The sequence below is a fragment of the Phyllobates terribilis genome, unplaced genomic scaffold (assembly GCF_046119375.1).
Source record: "Phyllobates terribilis strain yellow unplaced genomic scaffold, ASM4611937v1 Scaffold_2__4_contigs__length_985480577, whole genome shotgun sequence".
In the NCBI taxonomy this organism is placed as follows: Eukaryota; Metazoa; Chordata; class Amphibia; order Anura; family Dendrobatidae; genus Phyllobates; species Phyllobates terribilis.
In genome coordinates this window covers 9,247,362-9,274,416 of record NW_027362762.1, presented here as the reverse complement: position 1 = coordinate 9,274,416, position 27,055 = coordinate 9,247,362, and the positions used below count along the sequence as shown (strand labels likewise).

The 27,055-nt window shown below is 62.2% G+C and overlaps 1 protein-coding gene across 4 annotated transcripts in view; it reads left to right on the top strand.

Annotated features, from left to right (window-relative positions):
• PDE2A (phosphodiesterase 2A) overlaps positions 1 to 27,055 on the top strand; it is a 758,587-nt gene that overhangs the window by 653,857 nt on the left and 77,675 nt on the right. For all 4 annotated transcript variants that reach the window (XM_073661082.1, XM_073661081.1, XM_073661080.1 and 1 more), the window contains one exon: positions 11,574 to 11,613. In XM_073661082.1, coding sequence (XP_073517183.1) covers positions 11,574 to 11,613 — 40 coding nt within the window. The remainder of the gene's footprint in view (positions 1 to 11,573; positions 11,614 to 27,055) is intronic.

The window sequence follows — 27,055 nt, the reverse complement described above, 5'->3', positions numbered from 1 at the left end:
ATTGTGCTTTATTGTAGACATCACTGAGATTGTCATCATGCTTCACTGTAGGCATCACCGGGCCTCTGCCGTGCTTTACTGTAGACATCAGTGAGCCCCTGCCATGCTTTACTGTAGACATCACTGAGACCGCCATCGTGCTTCACTGTAGACATCACCGAGCCCCCGTTGTGCTTCACTGTAGGCAGGGTGTTCCTTTATGTATATGATTCGTTCTTCCTGCTACAGACACCGCTGATCCATAGGTCTGGAAAGTTCTAGTTTTGTTTCTTTGCTGCACAGAACAGAATCCCAGAATTTCTTTCATTATTTTTATGGTTTGAGCATATTGGAGGCGACGTTTCTTGTGCTTTTGCTCCATAGAGGTGACATCTTGGAGTTTGGACATGGAAACCTTCAGTATTTAGTATGTCTCTTACTGAGCACAATGAACCCTCAGCTCCTGCTGCCACCAGACCTTGGTGCAGGTGTTTTACAGTCACATTCTGCTCAGGAATCTGGTGGCAGCCGGTGACAGCTTACTGCTCCTGCCACGTCCAGGTGGTGGGGCCGGTGCTCTTACGTGGCGTCCGCTTCTATCTGTATCTCTAGGAACATCATGATCTTTTCTCTTAACCTGTTGGACAACTCATTCTTTTTTCAGGGATAAAATACCTCAGGAACGCTGCCAGAAGCTGTTGTCTCCCGATGTATTATGTCTGCAGCAAGTTATAACAGCCAGAGGGGAAGCAGGTCATAACAGCCAGAGGGGCTCTACTAAGGTCTAAAGATGCTGGTCACGTAAGGCTGACAATCCTGAGACTGCAGGAGTCAGTGAAAGTGGCATTTTGTGCAGATTTTGGGGCCACCTCTTGTTCTGTTAGTTGCGTTCAGATACTTACATTGTCCTTGTTTTATTACAGAGATTTGTAAATTCTTTCTTGAGCTGAATCTGTAACAGGGGGGGTGAATAATTCTGATTTTACCTGAAGCCCCCAGGCTTTTTTAACCCCTTCCTCTCCACCTGCCATCCAGACACTGATGGGTGACGATCAGACCCCTGGATTCCTGAACTTCACAGGCTATTACCAGCCCCCTAAGACGTCACGGGCAGCGAAGGACCCACCAGCCCCGCAGCTTCCACAGTAGCTGGAAATGATCAGATCAGCAGAGGGATTAATTAGATCCCATCTCATATAAGCCCCGGGGGTCTCGCTGATGATTGCGAGCTGATGGGGTCCCTGGGAACAGAAGTGAGAGAAGTGGTGGATGACCACAATCACATGGAGAATAAAAGCTCCGCTACTAGGCAATCATCTCCTTACAAAACAGACCACAGCTGCTGCAGAACCTCTTTGTGGTGGTTTCTCTAATTGCCATTTACCAGTGATTGACGCAGCTCTGGTTCTCGAGCAGCTGCTGTGGTGGGATTGATATGTACGGGGTCTCGATATTTCTACTAATCGCCCGGCAGCCCCGCGAGGCATCGGAAGGAATTTACCTAATGATCTAGAAGGTAGAACTCCCTCCAGGTTACTGCGCCTTTAAGGCCTTCATGTACATAAATGCTAATTAGGTGAAGGAATATAATTAGGTGATGTTAGAGAAGTGTCTAATGAAGGAGCGGACACCGGGGAGAGGCTTATTAACAAGTGTCCCCATTACACCGGCAAACGCTCCGCAGCGTCTGATAATGACGGAGAGCCGCGGAAACAACTCACACAGCGAGTGCGCGGCACCAACCGTCACCGCACCACATCCATATACAGTGCCAGCACATGCCACTCATATACAGTGCCAGCACATGCCACTCATATGCAGTGCCAGACAGATGCCGCTCATATACCGTGCCAGCGCATGCCGCTCATATACAGTGCCAGCGCATGCCGCTCATATGCAGTGCCAGCGCATGCCGCTCATATACAGTGCCATCACATGCTGCTCAGATACAGTGCCAGCGCATGCCGCTCATATACAGTGTCAGCGCATGCCGCTCATATACAGTGCCAGCGCATGCCGCTCATATACAGTGCCATCACATGCCGCTCAGATACAGTGCCATCACATGCCGCTCAGATACAGTGCCAGCGCATGCCGCTCATATACAGTGCCAGCGCATGCCGCTCATATGCAGTGCCAGCGCATGCCGCTCATATACAGTGCCATCGCATGCCGCTCAGATACAGTGCCAGCGCATGCCGCTCTGATACAGTGCCAGCGCATGCCGCTCATATACAGTGCCAGCGCATGCCGCTCATATACAGTGCCTGAACATGCCGCTCATATACAGTGCCAGCGCATGCCGCTCATATACAGTGCCAGCGCATGCCGCTCATATACAGTGCCTGCACATGCCGCTCATATACAGTGCCAGCGCATGCCGCTCATATACAGTGCCAGCGCATGCCGCTCATATACAGTGCCAGCGCATGCCGCTCATATACAGTGCCAGACACATGCCGCTCATATACAGTGCCAGCGCATGCCGCTCATATACAGTGTCAGCGCATGCCGCTCATATACAGTGCCAGCGCATGCCGCTCATATACAGTGCCATCACATGCCGCTCATATACAGTGCCAGACACATGCCGCTCATATACAGTGCCAGACACATGCCGCGCATATACAGTGCCATCACATGCCGCTCATATACAGTGCCAGACACATGCCGCTCATATACAGTGCCAGCGCATGCCGCTCATATACAGTGCCATCACATGCCGTTCATATACAGTGCCATCACATGCCGCTCATATACAGTGCCAGACACATGCCGCTCATATACAGTGCCAGCGCATGCCGCTCATATACAGTGTCAGCGCATGCCGCTCATATACAGTGCCAGCGCATGCCGCTCATATACAGTGCCTGCACATGCCGCTCATATACAGTGCCAGCGCATGCCGCTCATATACAGTGCCTGCGCATGCCGCTCATATACAGTGTCAGCGCATGCCGCTCATATACAGTGCCAGCGCATGCCGCACATATACAGTGCCAGCGCATGCCGCTCATATACAGTGCCTGCACATGCCGCTCATATACAGTGCCAGCGCATGCCGCTCATATACAGTGCCAGACACATGCCGCTCATATAGTGCCAGCGCATGCCGCTCATATACAGTGCCAGCGCATGCCGCTCATATACAGTGCCTGAACATGCCGCTCATATACAGTGCCAGCGCATGCCGCTCATATACAGTGCCAGCGCATGCCGCTCATATACAGTGCCAGACACATGCCGCTCATATACAGTGCCAGCGCATGCCGCTCATATACAGTGTCAGCGCATGCCGCTCATATACAGTGCCAGCGCATGCCGCTCATATACAGTGCCAGCGCATGCCGCTCATATACAGTGCCAGACACATGCCGCTCATATACAGTGCCAGACACATGCCGCTGATATACAGTGCCAGACACATGCCGCTCATATACAGTGTCAGCGCATGCCGCTCATATACAGTGCCAGCGCATGCCGCTCATATACAGTGCCAGCGCATGCCGCTCATATACAGTGCCATCGCATGCCGCTCATATACAGTGCCTGCACATGCCGCTCATATACAGTGCCAGACACATGCCGCTCATATACAGTGCCAGACACATGCCGCTCATATACAGTGCCAGCACATGCCGCTCATATACAGTGCCAGCGCATGCCGCTCATATACAGTGCCAGCGCATGCCGCTCATATACAGTGCCTGCACATGCCGCTCATATACAGTGCCTGCACATGCCGCTCATATACAGTGCCAGCGCATGCCGCTCATATACAGTGCCAGCGCATGCCGCTCATATACAGTGCCAGCGCATGCCGCTCATATACAGTGCCAGCGCATGCCGCTCATATACAGTGCCTGCGCATGCCGCTCCTATACAGTGCCAGCGCATGCCGCTCATATACAGTGCCTGCACATGCCGCTCATATACAGTGCCAGCACATGCCGCTCATATACAGTGCCAGCACATGCCGCTCATATACAGTGCCATCACATGCCGCTCATATACAGTGCCAGCGCATGCCGCTCATATACAGTGCCTGCACATGCCGCTCATATACAGTGCCAGACACATGCCCTTCATATACAGTGCCAGCGCATGCCTCTCATATAAAGTGCCATCACATGCCGCTCATATACAGTGCCAGCGCATGCCGCTCATATACAGTGCCAGCGCATGCCGCTCATATACAGTGCCTGCACATGCCGCTCATATACAGTGCCAGACACATGCCCTTCATATACAGTACCAGCGCATGCCTCTCATATAAAGTGCCATCACATGCCGCTCATATACAGTGCCAGCGCATGCTGCTCATATACAGTGCCAGCGCATGCCGCTCATATACAGTGCCAGCGCATGCCGCTCATATACAGTGCCTGCACATGCCGCTCATATACAGTGCCAGCACATGCCGCTCATATACAGTGCCATCACATGCCGCTCATATACAGTGCCAGCGCATGCCGCTCATATACAGTGCCTGCGCATGCCGCTAATATACAGTGCCATCACATGCCGCTCATATGCAGTGCCAGACACATGCCGCTCATATACAGTGCCAGACACATGCCCTTCATATACAGTGCCAGCTGACACATGCCCTTCATATACAGTGCCAGAACATGCTGCTCATATACAGTGCCAGCACATGCCGCTAATATACAGTGCCAGCACATGCCGCTCATATACAGTGCCAGCACATGCCGCTTACATACAGTGCCAGAACATGCCGCTCATATACAGTGCCAGCACATGCCGTTCATATACAGTGCCAGCACATGCCCTTCATATACAGTGCCAGCGCATGCCGCTCATATACAGTGCCAGCACATGCCGCTTACATACAGTGCCAGAACATGCCGCTCATATACAGTGCCAGCACATGCCGTTCATATACAGTGCCAGCACATGCCGCTCATATACAGTGCCAGCACATGCCCTTCATATACAGTGCAAGCACATGCCCTTCATATACAGTGCCAGCAGTGAGTGTATGGTCTGCAGAGCCTCCTATAACTTTGCTTGGTCACGTTAATATTGCCAGTGCCGAGCGTCTCCCCGATTATCTCCATTTCTGGTTAATTAGTTGAGCCTGTAAATAAGATGATGGGGGTTGTGGTTTTCGCCTTTCCCCCGACACCTGAGGAACACGCGGCCGCTCCACGCACCATAACTCTCTGTCTAATTAACTCGGCCGACCTCCTCTTCTCGGCTTTCGGCGCCGTTTCTGGGTCAGGTGACTTCACAGTGCGAAGGTGAAAAGAAAGACAACGATGGAGAAATGTTTTCTAATCAAGGTATTAATGGAAAGTAATTAAAACGCGCGGAGCTGGAGATTAACGAGGAAATGACTGACAACTTATTATATGCGGCAACCGGCGAGATAATACTCCTATAATGGGAGGAGGACCCTGGGGGGAGAGCCCGGTGCAGGGGGAGCGCCCGGTGCATGGGGAGAACCCGGTGCAGGGGGAGCGCCCGGTGCAGGGGGAGAGCGCCCGGTGCAGGGGGAGCGCCCGGTGCAGGGGGAGCGCCCGGTGCAGGGGGAGAACCCGGTGCAGGGGGAGCGCCCGGTGCAGGGGGAGAACCCGGTGCAGGGGGAGAACCCGGTGCAGGAGGAGCGCCCGGTGCAGGGGGAGAACCCGGTGCAGGGGGAGAGTGCCCGGTGCAGGGGGAGAACCCAGTGCAGGGGGAGAGTGCCCGGTGCAGGGGGAGAACCCAGTGCAGGGGGAGAGTGCCCGGTGCAGGGGGAGAGCCCGGTGCAGGAGGAGCGCCCGGTGCAGGGGGGGAGCGCCCGGTGCAGGGGGAGAGAACCCGGTGCAGGGGGAGAACCCGGTGCAGGGGGAGAACCCGGTGCAGGAGGAGCGCCCGGTGCAGGGGGAGCGCCCGGTGCAGGAGGAGCGCCCGGTGCAGGGGGAGAGAACCCGGTGCAGGGGGAGCGCCCGGTGCAGGGGGAGAACCCGGTGCAGGGGGAGAACCCGGTGCAGGAGGAGCGCCCGGTGCAGGGGGAGAGAACCCGGTGCAGGGGGAGAGTGCCCGGTGCAGGGGGAGAACCCGGTGCAGGGGGAGCGCCCGGTGCAGGGGGAGAGTGCCCGGTGCAGGGGGAGAGTGCCCGGTGCAGGAGGAGCGCCCGGTGCAGGGGGAGAGAACCCGGTGCAGGGGGAGAGTGCCCGGTGCAGGGGGAGAACCCGGTGCAGGGGGAGCGCCCGGTGCAGGGGGAGAGTGCCCGGTGCAGGGGGAGAGAACCCGGTGCAGGGGGAGAGTGCCCGGTGCAGGGGGAGAACCCGGTGCAGGGGGAGCGCCCGGTGCAGGGGGAGCGCCCGGTGCAGGGGGAGAACCCGGTGCAGGAGGAGCGCCCGGTGCAGGGGGAGAGTGCCCGGTGCAGGGGGGGAGCGCCCGGTGCAGGAGGAGCGCCCGGTGCAGGGGGAGAGTGCCCGGTGCAGGGGGGGAGCGCCCGGTGCAGGGGGAGAGTGCCCAGTGCAGGAGGAGCGCCCGGTGCAGGGGGAGCGCCGGAGAACGCCTCAACAACTCCAAGATAATGCTTCTCACAGCTGAAGGTTTGTTACAACGTATCCAGTCCAGAAAATCCTCTGAGCAGAACAAGTCTCAGATGGTTACAATGTATCAGTGCAGAACAATGTATCTGTGTAGGCTGGTGAATAGGTGCAGGATGTACTGTATGGGTGCAGGACAGTGTATTATATGGGTGCAGGACGGTGTATGGGTGCAGGACAGTGTACTGTATGGGTGCAGGACGGTGTATGGGTGCAGCACAGTGTATGGGTGCAGGACAGTGTATGGGTGCAGGACAGTGTACTGTATGGGTGCAGAACGGTGTATGGGGGCAGGACAGTGTACTGTATGGGTGCTGGACAGTGTATGGGTGCAGGACAGTGTATGGTATGGGTGCAGGACGGTGTATGGGTGCTGGACAGTGTACTGTATGGGTGTTGGACAGTGTACTGTATGGGTGTTGGACGGTGTATGGGTGCAGGACGGTGTATTGTATGGGTGCTGGACAGTGTACTGTATGGGTGCAGGACAGTGTATTGTATGGGTACTGGACAGTGTATGGGTGCAGGACGGTGTATGGGTGCAGGACGGTGTATAGGTGCAGGACAGTGTATGGGTGCAGGACTGTGTACTGTATGGGTGCAGAACAGTGTACTGTATGGGTGCTGGACAGTGTATTGTATGGGTGCAGGACGGTGTATGGGTGCAGGACAGTGTATGGTATGGGTGCAGGACAGTGTACTGTATGGGTGCAGGACAGTGTACTGTATGGGTGCAGGACACTGTATGGGTGCAGGACAGTGTATGGGTGCTGGACAGTGTATTGTATGGGTGCAGGACGGTGTATGGGTGCAGGACAGTGTACTGTATGGGTGCAGGACAGTGTATGGTGCAGGACAGTGTATGGGTGCAGGACAGTGTATGGGTGCTGGACAGTGTATTGTATGGGTGCAGGACGGTGTATGGGTGCAGGACAGTGTATGGTATGGGTGCAGGACAGTGTACTGTATGGGTGCAGGACAGTGTACTGTATGGGTGCAGGACAGTGTATGGGTGCAGGACAGTGTATGGGTGCTGGACAGTGTATTGTATGGGTGCAGGACGGTGTATGGGTGCAGGACAGTGTGTGGTGCAGGACAGTGTATGGTATGGGGGCAGGACAGTGTACTGTATGGGTGCTGGACAGTGTATTGTATGGGTGCAGGACGGTGTATGGGGGCAGGACAGTGTACTGTATGGGTGCTGGACAGTGTATTGTATGGGTGCAGGACGGTGTATGGGTGCAGGACAGTGTATTGTATGGGTGCAGGACTGTGTATTGTGTGGGTGCAGGACTGTGTATTGTATGGGTGCAGGACAGTGTATTGTATGGGGGCAGGACGGTGTATGGGTGCAGGTCAGTGTATTGTATGAGTGCAGGACGGTGTATGGGGGCAGGACGGTGTATGGGGGCAGGACGGTGTATGGGGGCAGGACAATGTATGAGTGCAGGACAGTGTATTGTATGAGTGCAGGACGGTGTATGGGTGCAGGACAGTGTATGGGTGCAGGACAGTGTATGGGGGCAGGACAGTGTATGGGGGCAGGACGGTGTATTGTATGAGTGCAGGACGGTGTATGGGTGCAGGACAGTGTATGGGTGCAGGACAGTGTATGGGGGCAGGACAGTGTATTGTATGAGTGCAGGACGGTGTATGGGGGCAGGACAGTGTATTGTATGAGTGCAGGACGGTGTATGGGTGCAGGACAGTGTATGGGTGCAGGACAGTGTATGGGGGCAGGACAGTGTATGGGTGCAGGTCAGTGTATTGTATGAGTGCAGGACGGTGTATGGGGGCAGGACGGTGTATGGGGGCAGGACGGTGTATGGGGGCAGGACGGTGTATGGGGGCAGGACGGTGTATGGGGGCAGGACGGTGTATGGGGGCAGGACGGTGTATGGGGGCAGGACGGTGTATGGGGGCAGGACGGTGTATGGGGGCAGGACAGTGTATGGGGGCAGGACAGTGTATGGGGGCAGGACAGTGTATTGTATGAGTGCAGGACAGTGTATGGGGGCAGGACGGTGTATGGGGGCAGGACGGTGTATGGGGGCAGGACAGTGTATTGTATGAGTGCAGGACAGTGTATGGGGGCAGGACAGTGTATGAGTGCAGGACGGTGTATGGGGGCAGGACGGTGTATGGGTGCAGGACGGTGTATGGGGGCAGGACGGTGTATGAGGGCAGGACGGTGTATGGGGGCAGGACGGTGTATGGGGGCAGGACGGTGTATGGGGGCAGGACGGTGTATGGGGGCAGGACGGTGTATGGGGGCAGGACGGTGTATGGGGGCAGGACGGTGTATGGGGGCAGGACAGTGTATGGGGGCAGGACAGTGTATGGGGGCAGGACAGTGTATTGTATGGGGGCAGGACAGTGTATCGGGGCAGGACGGTGTATGGGTGCAGGACGGTGTATGGGTGCAGGACGGTGTATGGGTGCAGGACAGTGTATTGTATGGGTGCAGGACGGTGTATGGGTGCAGGACAGTGTATTGTATGGGGTCAGGACAGTGTATTGTATGGGTGCAGGACAGTGTATTGTATGGGTGCAGGACAGTGTATTGTATGGGTGCAGGACGGTGTATGGTGCAGGACGGTGTATGGGTGCAGGACAGTGTACTGTATGGGTGCAGGACAGTGTATGGTGCAGGACGGTGTATGGGTGCAGGACGATGTATGGGTGCAGGACAGTGTATGGGTGCAGGACGGTGTATGGGTGCAGGACAGTGTACTGTATGGGTGCAGGACAGTGTATGGTGCAGGACGGTGTATGGGTGCAGGACAGTGTACTGTATGGGTGCAGGACGGTGTATGCTGCAGGACGGTGTATTGTATGGGTGCAGGACAGTGTACTGTATGGGTGCAGGACGGTGTATGAGTGCAGGACAGTGTATTGTATGGGTGCAGGACAGTGTATTGTATGGGTGCAGGACAGTGTACTGTATGGGTGCTGGACAGTGTATGGGTGCAGAACGGTGTATGGGTGCAGGACAGTGTATGGGTGCAGGACGGTGTATGGGTGCAGGACAGTGTATTGTATGGGTGCAGGACGGTGTATGGGTGCAGGACGGAGTATGGGTGCAGGACGGTGTATGGGTGCAGGACAGTGTATTGTATGGGTGCAGGACGGTGTATGGGTGCAGGACGGTGTATGGGGGCAGGACGGTGTATGGGTGCAGGACAGTGTATTGTATGGGTGCAGGACAGTGTATTGTATGGGTGCAGGACAGTGTACTGTATGGGTGCAGGACAGTGTACTGTATGGGTGCAGAACAGTGTATGGGTGCAGGACAGTGTACTGTATGGGTGCAGGACAGTGTATGGGTGCAGGACAGTGTATGGGTGCAGGACAGTGTACTGTATGGGTGCTGGACAGTGTACTGTATGGGTGCAGGACGGTGTATGGGTGCAGGACAGTGTACTGTATGGGTGCTGGACAGTGTATCGGTGCAGGACGGTGTATGGGGGCAGGACGGTGTATGGGGGCAGGACGGTGTATGGGTGCAGGACGGTGTATGGGTGCAGGTCTGTATATTGTATGGGTGCAGGACGGTGTATCGGGGCAGGACAGTGTATTGTATGGGTGCAGGACGGTGTATCGGGGCAGGACGGTGTATTGTATGGGTGCAGGACGGTGTATGGGGGCAGGACGGTGTATGGGTGCAGGTCAGTGTATTGTATGGGGGCAGGACGGTGTATGGGGGCAGGACGGTGTATGAGGGCAGGTCAGTGTATTGTATGGGTGCAGGACGGTGTATGGGGGCAGGACGGTGTATGGGTGCAGGTCAGTGTATTGTATGGGGGCAGGACGGTGTATGGGTGCAGGACAGTGTATGGGTGCAGGACGGTGTATGAGGGCAGGTCAGTGTATTGTATGGGGGCAGGACGGTGTATCGGGGCAGGACGGTGTATGGGTGCAGGTCAGTGTATTGTATGGGTGCAGGACGGTGTATGGGTGCAGGACGGTGTATGGGTGCAGGTCAGTGTATTGTATGGGTGCAGGACGGTGTATGGGTGCAGGTCAGTGTATTGTATGGGTGCAGGACGGTGTATGGGTGCAGGACGGTGTATCGGGGCAGGACGGTGTATGGGTGCAGGACGGTGTATGGGTGCAGGACGGTGTATGGGTGCAGGTCAGTGTATTGTATGGGTGCAGGACGGTGTATCGGGGCAGGACGGTGTATGGGTGCAGGACGGTGTATGGGTGCAGGACGGTGTATGGGTGCAGGACGGTGTATGGGTGCAGGACAGTGTATGGGGGCAGGACGGTGTATGGGGGCAGGACGGTGTATGGGTGCAGGACGGTGTATGGGTGCAGGACGGTGTATGGGTGCAGGACGGTGTATGGGTGCAGGACGGTGTATGGGTGCAGGACGGTGTATGGGGGCAGGACAGTGTATGGGTGCAGGACAGTGTATGGGTGCAGGACGGTGTATGGGTGCAGGACGGTGTATGGGTGCAGGACGGTGTATGGGTGCAGGACGGTGTATGGGTGCAGGACGGTGTATGGGGGCAGGACGGTGTATGGGTGCAGGACAGTGTATGGGGGCAGGACGGTGTATGGGTGCAGGACAGTGTATGGGTGCAGGACGGTGTATGGGTGCAGGACGGTGTATGGGGGCAGGACAGTGTATGGGTGCAGGACGGTGTATGGGTGCAGGACGGTGTATGGGTGCAGGACGGTGTATGGGTGCAGGACGGTGTATGGGGGCAGGACGGTGTATGGGTGCAGGACAGTGTATCATTGCAGGCCGGTGTAGCTTTGCAGGACCTTCTGTGCTGCAGTAGAGTCACAGCTCCCCCTAGTGGTCACCAGTGTGACAGGATGATGATTGGTGTAGTCCTCTCCTGCTTATGTCCTCCCCGCTAGTGTTCAGCCTGTGTATAGGGGGCATCTTCAGGGGTCTGCAGATAGTTTGAGTTGTCGTCCTCCATGTAAATATGGTATTTACATTCATAAAGTGTGAATTAAACCTGAATTATGTAAATGTCCTCATAAATATTAATGAGCTGTGTTCTCCAATCACAGGCGCTGCTACAAGTTGCCAAAAACCTCTTCACACATCTGGGTGAGTTCTGTGTTATTATTATTATTATTATTATTTATCTTTAAAGCCCCATTAATTCCAGAGAGCGGCAAATGTGAAGAGGGCGACATATATATTATATACATATTACTGTACGTAAAGTAAGAGGGAGAGGACAACACAGCTTACAGTCTACAATATTACTACTCCACCCCGTGCCCCCCTCTCCTCAAAGACCCCTCCACCCTGTGCCCCCCTCTCCTCAAAGACCCCTCCACCCTGTGCCCCCCTCTCCTCAAAGACCCCTCCACCCTGTGCCCCCCTCTCCTCACAGACCCCTCCACCCTGTGCCCCCTCTCCTCACAGGCCCCTCCACCCTGTGCCCCCTCTCCTCACAGACCCCTCCACCCTGTGCCCCCCTCTCCTCACAGACCCCTCCACCCTGTGCCCCCTCTCCTCACAGGCCCCTCCACCCTGTGCCCCCTCTCCTCACAGACCCCTCCACCCTGTGCCCCCTCTCCTCACAGGCCCCTCCACCCTGTGCCCCCTCTCCTCACAGGCCCCTCCACCCTGTGCCCCCTCTCCTCACAGACCCCTCCACCCTGTGCCTCCTCTCCTCACAGACCCCTCCACCCTGTGCCCCCTCTCCTCACAGACCCCTCCACCCTGTGCCTCCTCTCCTCACAGGCCCCTCCACCCTGTGCCCCCTCTCCTCACAGGCCCCTCCACCCTGTGCCCCCTCTCCTCACAGGCCCCTCCACCCTGTGCCCCCTCTCCTCACAGACCCCTCCACCCTGTGCCTCCTCTCCTCACAGACCCCTCCACCCTGTGCCCCCTCTCCTCACAGACCCCTCCACCCTGTGCCTCCTCTCCTCACAGGCCCCTCCACCCTGTGCCCCCTCTCCTCACAGACCCCTCCACCCTGTGCCCCCTCTCCTCACAGGCCCCTCCACCCTGTGCCCCCTCTCCTCACAGGCCCCTCCACCCTGTGCCTCCTCTCCTCACAGACCCCTCCACCCCGTGCCCCCCTCTCCTCACAGACCCCTCCACCCCGTGCCCCCCTCTCCTCACAGACCCCTCCACCCTGTGCCCCCTCTCCTCACAGACCCCTCCACCCCGTGCCCCCCTCTCCTCACAGACCCCTCCACCCTGTGCCCCCTCTCCTCACAGACCCCTCCACCCCGTGCCCCCCTCTCCTCACAGACCCCTCCACCCTGTGCCTCCTCTCCTCACAGACCCCTCCACCCTGTGCCCCCTCTCCTCACAGGCGCCTCCACCCTGTGCCCCCTCTCCTCACAGACCCCTCCACCCTGTGCCCCCTCTCCTCACAGACCCCTCCACCCTGTGCCCCCCTCTCCTCACAGACCCCTCCACCCTGTGCCCCCTCTCCTCACAGACCCCTCCACCCCGTGCCCCCCTCTCCTCACAGACCCCTCCACCCTGTGCCCCCTCTCCTCACAGACCCCTCCACCCTGTGCCCCCTCTCCTCACAGACCCCTCCACCCTGTGCCCCCTCTCCTCACAGACCCCTCCACCCTGTGCCCCCTCTCCTCACAGACCCCTCCACCCTGTGCCCCCTCTCCTCACAGACCCCTCCACCCTGTGCCCCCTCTCCTCACAGACCCCTCCACCCCGTGCCCCCCTCTCCTCACAGACCCCTCCACCCTGTGCCCCCTCTCCTCACAGACCCCTCCACCCTGTGCCCCCTCTCCTCACAGACCCCTCCACCCTGTGCCCCCTCTCCTCACAGACCCCTCCACCCTGTGCCCCCTCTCCTCACAGACCCCTCCACCCTGTGCCCCCTCTCCTCACAGACCCCTCCACCCCGTGCCCCCCTCTCCTCACAGACCCCTCCACCCTGTGCCCCCTCTCCTCACAGACCCCTCCACCCCGTGCTCCCCTCTCCTCACAGACCCCTCCACCCTGTGCCCCCTCTCCTCACAGACCCCTCCACCCCGTGCCCCCCTCTCCTCACAGACCCCTCCACCCTGTGCCCCCTCTCCTCACAGGCGCCTCCACCCTGTGCCCCCCTCTCCTCACAGACCCCTCCACCCTGTGCCCCCTCTCCTCACAGACCCCTCCACCCCGTGCCCCCCTCTCCTCACAGACCCATCCACCCTGTGCCCCCTCTCCTCACAGACCCCTCCACCCTGTGCCCCCTCTCCTCACAGACCCCTCCACCCTGTGCCCCCTCTCCTCACAGACCCCTCCACCCTGTGCCTCCCTCTCCTCACAGACCCCTCCACCCTGTGCCCCCTCTCCTCACAGACCCCTCCACCCCGTGCCCCCCTCTCCTCACAGACCCCTCCACCCTGTGCCCCCTCTCCTCACAGACCCCTCCACCCTGTGCCCCCCTCTCCTCACAGACCCCTCCACCCTGTGCCCCCCTCTCCTCACAGACCCCTCCACCCTGTGCCCCCCTCTCCTCACAGACCCCTCCACCCTGTGCCCCCTCTCCTCACAGACCCCTCCACCCTGTGTTCCCTCTCCTCATAGACCCCTCCACCCTGTGCCCCCTCTCCTCACAGACCCCTCCACCCTGTGCCCCCTCTCCTCACAGACCCCTCCACCCTGTGCCCCCCTCTCCTCACAGACCCCTCCACCCTGTGCCCCCCTCTCCTCACAGACCCCTCCACCCTGTGTCCCCCTCTCCTCACAGACCCCTCCACCCTGTGCCCCCTCTCCTCACAGGCCCCTCCACCCTGTGCCTCCTCTCCTCACAGGCCCCTCCACCCTGTGCCTCCTCTCCTCACAGACCCCTCCACCCTGTGCCCCCTCTCCTCACAGACCCCTCCACCCTGTGCCTCCTCTCCTCACAGGCCCCTCCACCCTGTGCCCCCTCTCCTCACAGACCCCTCCACCCTGTGCCCCCCTCTCCTCACAGACCCCTCCACCCTGTGCCCCCTCTCCTCACAGGCCCCTCCACCCTGTGCTCCCTCTCCTCACAGGCCCCTCCACCCTGTGCTCCCCTCTCCTCACAGACTCCTCCACCCTGTGCCCCCTCTCCTCACAGACCCCTCCACCCTGTGTCCCCCTCTCCTCACAGACCCCTCCACCCTGTGCCCCCCTCTCCTCACAGACCCCTCCACCCTGTGCCCCCTCTCCTCACAGACTCCTCCACCCTGTGCCCCCTCTCCTCACAGACCCCTCCACCCCGTGCCCCCCTCTCCTCACAGACCCCTCCACCCTGTGCCCCCTCTCCTCACAGACCCCTCCACCCTGTGCCTCCTCTCCTCACAGGCCCCTCCACCCTGTGCCTCCTCTCCTCACAGACCCCTCCACCCTGTGCCCCCTCTCCTCACAGACCCCTCCACCCTGTGCCCCCCTCTCCTCACAGGCCCCTCCACCCTGTGCCCCCTCTCCTCACAGACCCCTCCACCCTGTGCCTCCTCTCCTCACAGGCCCCTCCACCCTGTGCCCCCTCTCCTCACAGACCCCTCCACCCTGTGCCCCCCTCTCCTCACAGACCCCTCCACCCAGTGCCCCCTCTCCTCACAGACCCCTCCACCCTGTGCCCCCTCTCCTCACAGACCCCTCCACCCTGTGCCCCCTCTCCTCACAGGCCCCTCCACCCTGTGCCCCCTCTCCTCATAGACCCCTCGACCCTGTGCCCCCTCTCCTCACAGACCCCTCCACCCTGTGCCCCCTCTCCTCACAGACCCCTCCACCCTGTGCCCCCCTCTCCTCACAGACCCCTCCACCCTGTGCCTCCTCTCCTCACAGACCCCTCCACCCTGTGCCCCCTCTCCTCACAGACCCCTCCACCCTGTGCCCCCTCTCCTCACAGGCCCCTCCACCCTGTGCCCCCTCTCCTCATAGACCCCTCCACCCTGTGCCCCCTCTCCTCACAGACCCCTCCACCCTGTGCCCCCCTCTCCTCACAGACCCCTCCACCCTGTGCCCCCCTCTTCTCACAGACGCCTCCACCCTGTGCCCCCCTCTCCTCACAGACCCCTCCACCCTGTGCTCCCCTCTTCTCACAGGCCCCTCCACCCTGTGCCCCCTCTCCTCACAGGCCCCTCCACCCTGTGCCCCCTCTCCTCACAGGCCCCTCCACCCTGTGCCCCCTCTCCTCACAGACCCCTCCACCCTGTGCCCCCTCTCCTCACAGACCCCTCCACCCCGTGCCCCCCTCTCCTCACAGACCCCTCCACCCTGTGCCCCCTCTCCTCACAGACCCCTCCACCCCGTGCCCCCCTCTCCTCACAGACCCCTCCACGCTGTGCCCCCTCTCCTCACAGACCCCTCCACCCTGTGCCCCCTCTCCTCACAGACCCCTCCACCCTGTGCCCCCTCTCCTCACAGACCCCTCCACCCTGTGCCTCCCTCTCCTCACAGACCCCTCCACCCTGTGCCCCCTCTCCTCACAGACCCCTCCACCCCGTACCCCCCTCTCCTCACAGACCCCTCCACCCTGTGCCCCCTCTCCTCACAGACCCCTCCACCCTGTGCCCCCTCTCCTCACAGACCCCTCCACCCTGTGCCCCCTCTCCTCACAGACCCCTCCACCCTGTGCCCCCTCTCCTCACAGACCCCTCCACCCTGCGCCCCCTCTCCTCACAGACCCCTCCACCCCGTGCTCCCCTCTCCTCACAGACCCCTCCACCCTGTGCCCCCTCTCCTCACAGACCCCTCCACCCTGTGCCCCCTCTCCTCACAGACCCCTCCACCCTGTGCCCCCTCTCCTCACAGGCCCCTCCACCCTGTGCCCCCTCTCCTCACAGACCCCTCCACCCCGTGCCCCCCTCTCCTCACAGACCCCTCCACCCTGTGTCCCCCTCTCCTTACAGACCCCTCCACCCTGTGCCCCCTTTCCTCACAGACCCCTCCGCCCTGTGTCCCCCTCTCCTCACAGACCCCTCCACCCTGTGCCCCCCTCTCCTCACAGACTCCTCCACCCTGTGCCCCCTCTCCTTACAGACCCCTCCACCCTGTGCCCCCCTCTCCTCACAGACCCCTCCACCCTGTGTCCCCCTCTCCTCACAGACCCCTCCACCCTGTGCCCCCTCTCCTCACAGACCCCTCCACCCTGTGCCCCCTCTCCTCACAGACCCCTCCACCCCGTGTCCCCCTCTCCTCACAGACCCCTCCACCCCGTGCCCCCCTCTCCTCACAGACCCCTCCACCCCGTGTCCCCCTCTCCTCACAGACCCCTCCACCCTGTGCCCCCCTCTCCTCACAGACCCCTCCACCCTGTGTCCCCCTCTCCTCACAGACCCCTCCACCCTGTGTCCTCCCTCTCCTCACAGACCCCTCCACCCTGTGCCCCCTCTCCTCACAGACCCTTCCACCCTGTGCTCCCCTCTCCTCACAGACCCCTCCACCCTGTGTCCCCCTCTCCTCACAGACCCCTCCACCCTGTGCCCCCTTTCCTCACAGACCCCTCCACCCTGTGCCCCCCTCTCCTCACAGACCCCTCCACCCTGTGCCCCCCTCTCCTCACAGACCCCTCCACCCTGTACCCCCTCTCCTCACAGACCCCTCCACCCCGTGCCCCCCTCTCCTCACAGACCCCTCCTCCCCGTGCCCACCTCTCCTCACAGGCCCCTCCACCCTGTGCCCCTTCTCCTCACAGACCCCTCCACCCTGTGCCCCTTCTCCTCACAGACCCCTCCACCCTGTGCTCCCCTCTCCTCACAGACCCCTCCACCCCGTGCCCCCCTCTCCTCACAGACCCCTCCACCCTGTGCCCCCCTCTCCTCACAGGCCCCTCCACCCCGTGCCCCCCTCTCCTCACAGACCCCTCCACCCTGTGTCCCCCTCTCCTCACAGGCTCCTCCACCCTGTGCCCCCTCTCCTCACAGAACCCTCCACCCCGTGCCCACTCTCCTCACAGACCCCTCCACCCTGTGCCCCCCTCTCCTCACAAACCCCTCCACCCTGTGCCCCCTCTCCTCACAGACCCCTCCACCCTGTGCCCCCTCTCCTCACAGGCCCCTCCACCCTGTGCCTCCTCTCCTCACAGACCCCTCCACCCTGTGCCCCCTCTCCTCACAGACCCCTCCACCCTGTGCCCCCACTCCTCACAGACCCCTCCACCCTGTGCCCCCTCTCCTCACAGACCCCTCCACCCCGTGCCACCCTCTCCTCACAGACCCCTCCACCCCGTGTCCCCCTCTCCTCACAGACCCCTCCACCCCGTGTCCCCCTCTCCTCACAGGCCCCTCCACCCTGTGCCTCCTCTCCTCACAGACCCCTCCACCCTGTGCCCCCTCTCCTCACAGACCCCTCCACCCTGTGCCCCCACTCCTCACAGACCCCTCCACCCTGTGCCCCCTCTCCTCACAGACCCCTCCACCCTGTGCCCCCCTCTCCTCACAGACCCCTCCACCCTGTGTCCCCCTCTCCTCACAGACCCCTCCACCCTGTGCCCCCTCTCCTCACAGACCCCTCCACCCTGTGCCCCCTCTCCTCACAGACCCCTCCACCCCGTGCCCCCCTCTCCTCACAGACCCCTCCACCCCGTGTCCCCCTCTCCTCACAGACCCCTCCACCCCGTGCCCCCCTCTCCTCACAGACCCCTCCACCCCGTGTCCCCCTCTCCTCACAGACCCCTCCACCCTGTGTCCCCCTCTCCTCACAGACCCCTCCACCCTGTGTCCTCCCTCTCCTCACAGACCCCTCCACCCTGTGCCCCCTCGCCCCCTCTCCTCACAGACCCCTCCACCCTGTGCTCCCCTCTCCTCATAGACCCCTCCACCCTGTGCCCCCTTTCCTCACAGACCCCTCCACCCTGTGCCCCCCTCTCCTCACAGACCCCTCCACCCTGTGCCCCCCTCTCCTCACAGACCCCTCCACCCTGTACCCCCTCTCCTCACAGACCCCTCCACCCCGTGCCCCCCTCTCCTCACAGACCCCTCCACCCCGTGCCCCCCTCTCCTCACAGGCCCCTCCACCCTGTGCCCCTTCTCCTCACAGACCCCTCCACCCTGTGTCCCCCTCTCCTCACAGGCTCCTCCACCCTGTGCCCCCTCTCCTCACAGAACCCTCCACCCCGTGCCCACTCTCCTCACAGACCCCTCCACCCTGTGCCCCCCTCTCCTCACAAACCCCTCCACCCTGTGCCCCCTCTCCTCACAGACCCCTCCACCCTGAGCCCCCTCTCCTCACAGGCCCCTCCACCCTGTGCCTCCTCTCCTCACAGACCCCTCCACCCTGTGCCCCCTCTCCTCACAGACCCCTCCACTCTGTGCCCCCACTCCTCACAGACCCCTCCACCCTGTGCCCCCTCTCCTCACAGACCCCTCCACCCTGTGCCCCCTCTCCTCACAGGCCCCTCCACCCTGTGCCCCCTCTCCTCATAGACCCCTCCACCCTGTGCCCCCTCTCCTCACAGACCCCTCCACCCTGTGCCCCCCTCTCCTCACAGACCCCTCCACCCTGTGCCCCCCTCTCCTCACAGACCCCTCCACCCTGTGCCCCCCTCTCCTCACAGACCCCTCCACCCTGTGCTCCCCTCTCCTCACAGGCCCCTCCACCCTGTTCCCCCTCTCCTCACAGGCCCCTCCACCCTGTGCCCCCTCTCCTCACAGGCCCCTCCACCCTGTGCCCCCTCTCCTCACAGACCCCTCCACCCTGTGCCCCCTCTCCTCACAGACCCCTCCACCCCGTGCCCCCCTCTCCTCACAGACCCCTCCACCCTGTGCCCCCTCTCCTCACAGGCGCCTCCACCCTGTGCCCCCCTCTCCTCACAGACCCCTCCACCCTGTGCCCCCTCTCCTCACAGACCCCTCCACCCCGTGCCCCCCTCTCCTCACAGACCCCTCCACCCTGTGCCCCCTCTCCTCATAGACCCCTCCACCCTGTGCCCCCTCTCCTCACAGACCCCTCCACCCTGTGCCCCCTCTCCTCACAGACCCCTCCACCCTGTGCCCCCCTCTCCTCACAAACCCCTCCACCCTGTGCCCCCCTCTCCTCACAGACTCCTCCACCCTGTGCCCCCTCTCCTTGCAGACCCCTCCACCCTGTGCCCCCCTCTCCTCACAGACCCCTCCACCCTTTGCCCCCCTCTCCTCACAGACCGCTCCACCCTGTGCCCCCTCTCCTCACAGACCCCTCCACCCTGTGCCCCCCTCTCCTCACAGACCCCTCCACCCTGTGTCCCCCTCTCCTCACAGACCCCTCCACCCTGTGCCCCCTCTCCTCACAGACCCCTCCACCCTGTGCCCCCTCTCCTCACAGACCCCTCCACCCCGTGCCCCCCTCTCCTCACAGACCCCTCCACCCCGTGTCCCCCTCTCCTCACAGACCCCTCCACCCCGTGCCCCCCTCTCCTCACAGACCCCTCCACCCCGTGTCCCCCTCTCCTCACAGACCCCTCCACCCCGTGCCCCCCTCTCCTCACAGACCCCTCCACCCTGTGCCCCCTCTCCTCACAGACCCCTCCACCCCGTGCCCCCCTCTCCTCACAGACCCCTCCACCCCGTGTCCCCCTCTCCTCACAGACCCCTCCACCCCGTGTCCCCCTCTCCTCACAGACCCCTCCACCCCGTGCCCCCCTCTCCTCACAGACCCCTCCACCCTGTGCCCCCTCTCCTCACAGACCCCTCCACCCTGTGCCCCCTCTCCTCACAGACCCCTCCACCCTGTGCCCCCCTCTCCTCACAGACCCCTCCACCCCGTGTCCCCCTCTCCTCACAGACCCCTCCACCCCGTGCCCCCCTCTCCTCACAGACCCCTCCACCCTGTGCCCCCTCTCCTCACAGACCCCTCCACCCTGTGCCCCCTCTCCTCACAGACTCCTCCACCCTGTGCCCCCTCTCCTCACAGACCCCTCCACCCTGTGCCCCCTCTCCTCACAGACCCCTCCACCCCGTGCTCCCCTCTCCTCACAGACCCCTCCACCCTGTGCCCCCTCTCCTCACAGACCCCTCCACCCTGTGCCCCCTCTCCTCACAGACCCCTCCACCCTGTGCCCCCTCTCCTCACAGACCCCTCCACCCTGTGCCCCCTCTCCTCACAGACCCCTCCACCCCGTGCCCCCTCTCCTCACAGACCCCTCCACCCTGTGCCCCCTCTCCTCACAGACCCCTCCACCCTGTGCCCCCTCTCCTCACAGACCCCTCCACCCTGTGCCCCCTCTCCTCACAGACCCCTCCACCCTGTGCCCCCTCTCCTCACAGACCCTTCCACCCCGTGCTCCCCTCTCCTCACAAACCCCTCCACCCTGTGCCCCCTCTCCTCACAGACCCCTCCACCCTGTGCTCCCCTCTCCTCACAGACCCCTCCACCCTGTGTCCCCCTCTCCTCTCGGACCCCTCCACCCTGTGCCCCCTCTCCTCTCGGACCCCTCCACCCTGTGCCCCCTCTCCTCACAGACCCCTTCACCCTGTGCCCCCTCTCCTCACAGACCCCTCCACCCTGTGCCCCCCTCTCCTCACAGACCCCTCCACCCTGTGCTCCCTCTCCTCACAGGCCCCTCCACCCTGTGCCCCCTCTCCTCACAGACCCCTCCACCCCGTGCCCCCCTCTCCTCACAGACCCCTCCACCCTGTGTCCCCCTCTCCTTACAGACCCCTCCACCCTGTGCCCCCTTTCCTCACAGACCCCTCCACCCTGTGTCCCCCTCTCCTCACGGACCCCTCCACCCTGTGCCCCCCTCTCCTCACAGACTCCTCCACCCTGTGCCCCCTCTCCTTGCAGACCCCTCCACCCTGTGCCCCCCTCTCCTCACAGACCCCTCCACCCTGTGCCCCCCTCTCCTCACAGACCCCTCCACCCTGTGCCCCCTCTCCTCACAGACCCCTCCACCCTGTGCTCCCCTCTCCTCACAGACCCCTCCACCCTGTGTCCCCCTCTCCTCACAGACCCCTCCACCCTGTGCCCCCTTTCCTCACAGACCCCTCCACCCTGTGCCCCCCTCTCCTCACAGACCCCTCCACCCTGTGCCCCCCTCTCCTCACAGACCCCTCCACCCTGTGCCCCCCTCTCCTCACAGACCCCTCCACCCTGTGCCCCCCTCTCCTCACAGACCCCTCCACCCTGTGCCCCCCTCTCCTCATAGACCCCTCCACCCTGTGCCCCCTCTCCTCACAGGCCCCTCCACCCTATGCCTCCTCTCCTCACAGGCCCCTCCACGCTGTGCCCCCTCTCCTCACAGGCCCCTCCACCCTGTGCCCCCTCTCCTCACAGACCCCTCCACCCTGTGCCCCCTCTCCTCACAGACCCCTCCACCCCGTGCTCCCCTCTCCTCACAGACCCCTCCACCCTGTGCCCCCCTCTCCTCACAGACCCCTCTACCCTGTGCCCCCTCTCCTCACAGACCCCTCCACCCCGTGCCCCCCTCTCCTCACAGACCCCTCCACCCTGTGCCCCCCTCTCCTCACAGACCTCTCCACCCTGTGCCCCCCTCTCCTCACAGACCCCTCCACCCTGTGCCCCCTCTCCTCACAGGCCCCTCCACCCCGTGCCCCCCTCTCCTCACAGACCCCTCCACCCTGTGCCCCCCTCTCCTCACAGACCCCTCCACCCTGTGCCCCCCTCTCCTCACAGACCCCTCCACCCTGTGCCCCCTCTCCTCACAGACCCCTCCACCCTGTGCTCCCTTCTCCTCACAGACCCCTCCACCCTGTGTCCCCCTCTCCTCACAGACCCCTCCACCCTGTGCCCACTCTCCTCATAGACCCGTGCCCCCCTCTCCTCACAGACCCCTCCACCCTGTGCCCCCTCTCCTCATAAACCCCTCCACCCCGTGTCCCCCTCTCCTCACAGACCCCTCCACCCTGTGCTCCCCTCTCCTCACATACCCCTCCACCCTGTGACCCCTCTCCTCATAGACCCCTCCACCCCGTGTCACCCTCTCCTCATAGACCCCTCCACCCCGTGTCCCCCTCTCCTCACATACCCCTCCACCCTGTGCTCCCCTCTCCTCACAGACCCCTCCTCCCTGTGCCCCCTCTCCTCACAGACCCCTCCACCCCGTGCCCCCCTCTCCTCATAGACCCCTCCACCCCGTGTCCCCCTCTCCTCACAGACCCCTCCACCCTGTGCCCCCTCTCCTCATAGACCCCTCCACCCTCTCCTCACAGACCCCTCCTCCCCGTGCCCCCCTCTCCTCACAGACCCCTCCACCCTGTGCCCCCCTCTCCTCACAGACCCCTCCACCCTGTGCCCCCCTCTCCTCACAGACCCCTCCACCCTGTGCCCCCCTCTCCTCACAGACCCCTCCACCCTGTGCCCACTCTCCTCATAGACCCCTCCACCCTGTGCCCCCCTCTCCTCACAGACCCCTCCACCCTGTGCCCCCTCTCCTCACAGACCCCTCCACCCCGTGCCCCCCTCTCCTCACAGACCCCTCCTCCCCGTGCCCCCCTCTCCTCACAGGCCCCTCCTCCCCGTGCTCCCCTCTCCTCACAGACCCCTGCACCCTGTGCCCCCTCTCCTCACAGACCCCTCCTCCCCGTGCCCCCCTCTCCTCACAGACCCCTCCTCCCCGTGCCCCCCTCTCCTCACAGACCCCTCCTCCCCGTGCCCCCCTCTCCTCACAGACCCCTCCTCCCCGTGCCCCCCTCTCCTCACAGACCCCTCCTCCCTGTGCCCCCCTCTCCTCACAGACCCCTCCACCCTGTGCCCCCTCTCCTCACAGACCCCTCCACCCCGTGCCCCCCTCTCCTCACAGACCCCTCCTCCCCGTGCCCCCCTCTCCTCACAGACCCCTCCTCCCCGTGCCCCCCTCTCCTCACAGACCCCTCCACCCTGTGCCCCCTCTCCTCACAGACCCCTCCACCCTGTGCCCCCCTCTCCTCGCAGACCCCTCCACCCTGTGCCCCCTCTCCTCACAGACCCCTCCACCCTGTGCTCCCCTCTCCTCACAGACCCCTCCACCCTGTGTCCCCCTCTCCTCACAGACCCCTCCACCCTGTGCCCACTCTCCTCATAGACCCCTCCACCCTGTGCCCCCCTCTCCTCACAGACTCCTCCACCCTGTGCCCCCTCTCCTCACAGACCCCTCCACCCCGTACCCCCCTCTCCTCACAGACCCCTCCTCCCCGTGCCCCCCTCTCCTCACAGGCCCCTCCTCCCCGTGCCCCCCTCTCCTCACAGACCCCTCCACCCTGTGTCCCCCTCTCCTCACAGACCCCTCCACCCTGTGCCCACTCTCCTCATAGACCCCTCCACCCTGTGCCCCCCTCTCCTCACAGACCCCTCCACCCTGTGCCCCCTCTCCTCACAGACCCCTCCACCCCGTGCCCCCCTCTCCTCACAGACCCCTCCACCCTGTGCCCCCTCTCCTCACAGACCCCTGCACCCTGTGCCCCCCTCTCCTCACAGACCCCTCCTCCCCGTGCCCCCCTCTCCTCACAGACCCCTCCTCCCCGTGCCCCCCTCTCCTCACAGACCCCTCCACCCCGTGCCCCCCTCTCCTCACAGACCCCTCCACCCTGTGCCCCCCTCTCCTCACAGACCCCTCCACCCTGTGCCCCCCTCTCCTCACAGACCCCTCCACCCTGTGCCCCCTCTCCTCACAGACCCCTCCACCCTGTGCTCCCCTCTCCTCACAGACCCCTCCACCCTGTGTCCCCCTCTCCTCACAGACCCCTCCACCCTGTGCTCACTCTCCTCACAGACCCCTCCTCCCCGTGCCCCCCTCTCCTCACAGGCCCCTCCTCCCCGTGCTCCCCTCTCCTCACAGACCCCTGCACCCTGTGCCCCCCTCTCCTCACAGACCCCTCCTCCCCGTGCCCCCCTCTCCTCACAGACCCCTCCTCCCCGTGCCCCCCTCTCCTCACAGACCCCTCCTCCCCGTGCCCCCCTCTCCTCACAGACCCCTCCTCCCCGTGCCCCCCTCTCCTCACAGACCCCTCCTCCCTGTGCCCCCCTCTCCTCACAGACCCCTCCACCCTGTGCCCCCTCTCCTCACAGACCCCTCCACCCCGTGCCCCCCTCTCCTCACAGACCCCTCCTCCCCGTGCCCCCCTCTCCTCACAGACCCCTCCTCCCCGTGCCCCCCTCTCCTCACAGACCCCTCCACCCTGTGCCCCCTCTCCTCACAGACCCCTCCACCCTGTGCCCCCCTCTCCTCGCAGACCCCTCCACCCTGTGCCCCCTCTCCTCACAGACCCCTCCACCCTGTGCTCCCCTCTCCTCACAGACCCCTCCACCCTGTGTCCCCCTCTCCTCACAGACCCCTCCACCCTGTGCCCACTCTCCTCACAGACCCCTCCACCCTGTGCCCCCCTCTCCTCACAGACTCCTCCACCCTGTGCCCCCTCTCCTCACAGACCCCTCCACCCCGTGGCCCCCTCTCCTCACAGACCCCTCCTCCCCGTGCTCCCCTCTCCTCACAGGCCCCTCCTCCCCGTGCCCCCCTCTCCTCACAGACCCCTCCACCCTGTGTCCCCCTCTCCTCACAGACCCCTCCACCCTGTGCCCCCCTCTCCTCACAGACCCCTCCACCCTGTGCCCCCCTCTCCTCACAGACCCCTCCACCCTGTGCCACCCTCTCCTCACAGACCCCTCCTCCCCGTGCCCCCCTCTCCTCACAGACCCCTCCTCCCCGTGCCCCCCTCTCCTCACAGACCCCTTCTCCCCGTGCCCCCCTGTCCTCACAGACCTCTCCTCCCCGTGCCCCCCTGTCCTCACAGGCCCCTCCACCCTGTGCCCCCCTCTCCTCACAGACCCCTCCTCCCCGTGCCCCCCTCTCCTCACAGACCCCTCCTCCCCGTGCCCCCCTCTCCTCACAGACCCCTCCTCCCTGTGCCCCCCGCCCTCAGCCCCCTCCACCCCGTGCCCCCCTCTCCTCATAGACCCCTCCACCCTGTGCCCCCCTCTCCTCACAGACCCCTCCTCCCCGTGCCCCCCTCTCCTCACAGACCCCTCCTCCCCGTGCCCCCCTCTCCTCACAGACCCCTCCTCCCTGTGCCCCCCTCTCCTCACAGACCCCTCCACCCCGTGCCCCCCTCTCCTCACAGACCCCTCCTCCCCGTGCCCCCCTCTCCTCACAGGCCCCTCCTCCCCGTGCCCCCCTCTCCTCACAGACCCCTCCACCCTGTGCCCCCCTCTCCTCACAGACCCCTCCTCCCCGTGCCCCCCTCTCCTCACAGACCCCTCCTCCCCGTGCCCCCCTCTCCTCACAGACCCCTCCTCCCCGTGCCCCCCTCTCCTCACAGACCCCTCCTCCCCGTGCCCCCCTCTCCTCACAGACCCCTCCTCCCCGTGCCGCCCTCTCCTCACAGTACCCTCCTCCCCGCGCCCCCCGCCCTCAGCCCCTGGCATTTGGTGTCTCCTCGTTACTTTGTATTGTAACAATTAGCGCCGGTCCTCAGGACGGTGTCGTCTGCTCTTTACCTTCCGACGCTGCGAGAATCCGTCACAAATATGAATCCGGCCCCAAAAAAGAGGAGAAATTACTGCGAGAAATCATTCCTGCAGACGCCAAAGCGTTTTATCAGGAGCAAATGCTGCGGTCACCGCCGCCGCTGACATTATAATAACCTTCTCTCGGCGATTAAACTGCACTTTGTCACAAGCAAAATATCAGCGATTACCGAATATTAGAGCGGCACGAAAACGCTGCTCCCTCTAGACGAGGCGCTGTCGCTTTAAAGCCGCGTTCCCACAATGAGGTTTTTGTGAGTTTTTTATGTTCTGTATTTGTAAAAAAAATGCAAGTAACGTATTCTACATAATGGGAGCAGAAAATCTGCACCATCAAAAACTCACCAGAGGGGGCGCTAGAGCTGCTGCAGGGTCGGAGAGTCTTCAGAGGGTCGGCAGCTGTATCGGGGAGTTATTTCTCTATGGCGGTATTATTGTGGCCCTCTTGTTTGCAGCCTGGCACAGTAGCGGTATAGGTGAGATTTAATGGTGTTTCTAAGGCACAAAATGGTAGGAATTATTTCAGAAATTGTATAGCAGAGTCATCGGTGCAGCTTTGTTAGTGACTGGAGTATAAGACATGATATAGTAGCAGAGTCATTGGTGCAGCTTTGTTACTGACTGAAGTATAAGACATGATATAGTAGCAGAGTCATCGGTGCAGCTTTGTTAGTGACTGGAGTATAAGACATAATATGTAGCAGAATTATAGTGACTGGAGTATACGCCATGATGTAACAGCAAAGTCCTTACTGCAGCTTTGGCAGTGACTGGAGTATACGCCATGATGTAACAGCACAGTCCTTACTGCAGCTTTGGCATTGACTGTAGCGTAAGACATGATATAGTAGCGGAGCCATTGGTGCAGCTTTGGTAGTGACTGGAGTATAATACATGATATAGCAGCAGAGTCCTCGGTGCACCTTTGGCAGTGTCTGGAGTATGACATGATATATAGCCAGCAGAGTCCTTGCTACAGCTTTGGCAGTGACTGGAGTATAACACATGATATAGCAGGAGAGTCCTTTCTGCAACTTTGGCAGTGACTGGAGTGTATGCCCTGATTTAGCAGCAGTCATCGGTGCAGGTGCAGCATTGGCAGTGACTGGAGTATAACACATCATTTAGCAGCAGAGTCATTGGTGCAGCTTTGGCAGTGACTGGAGTG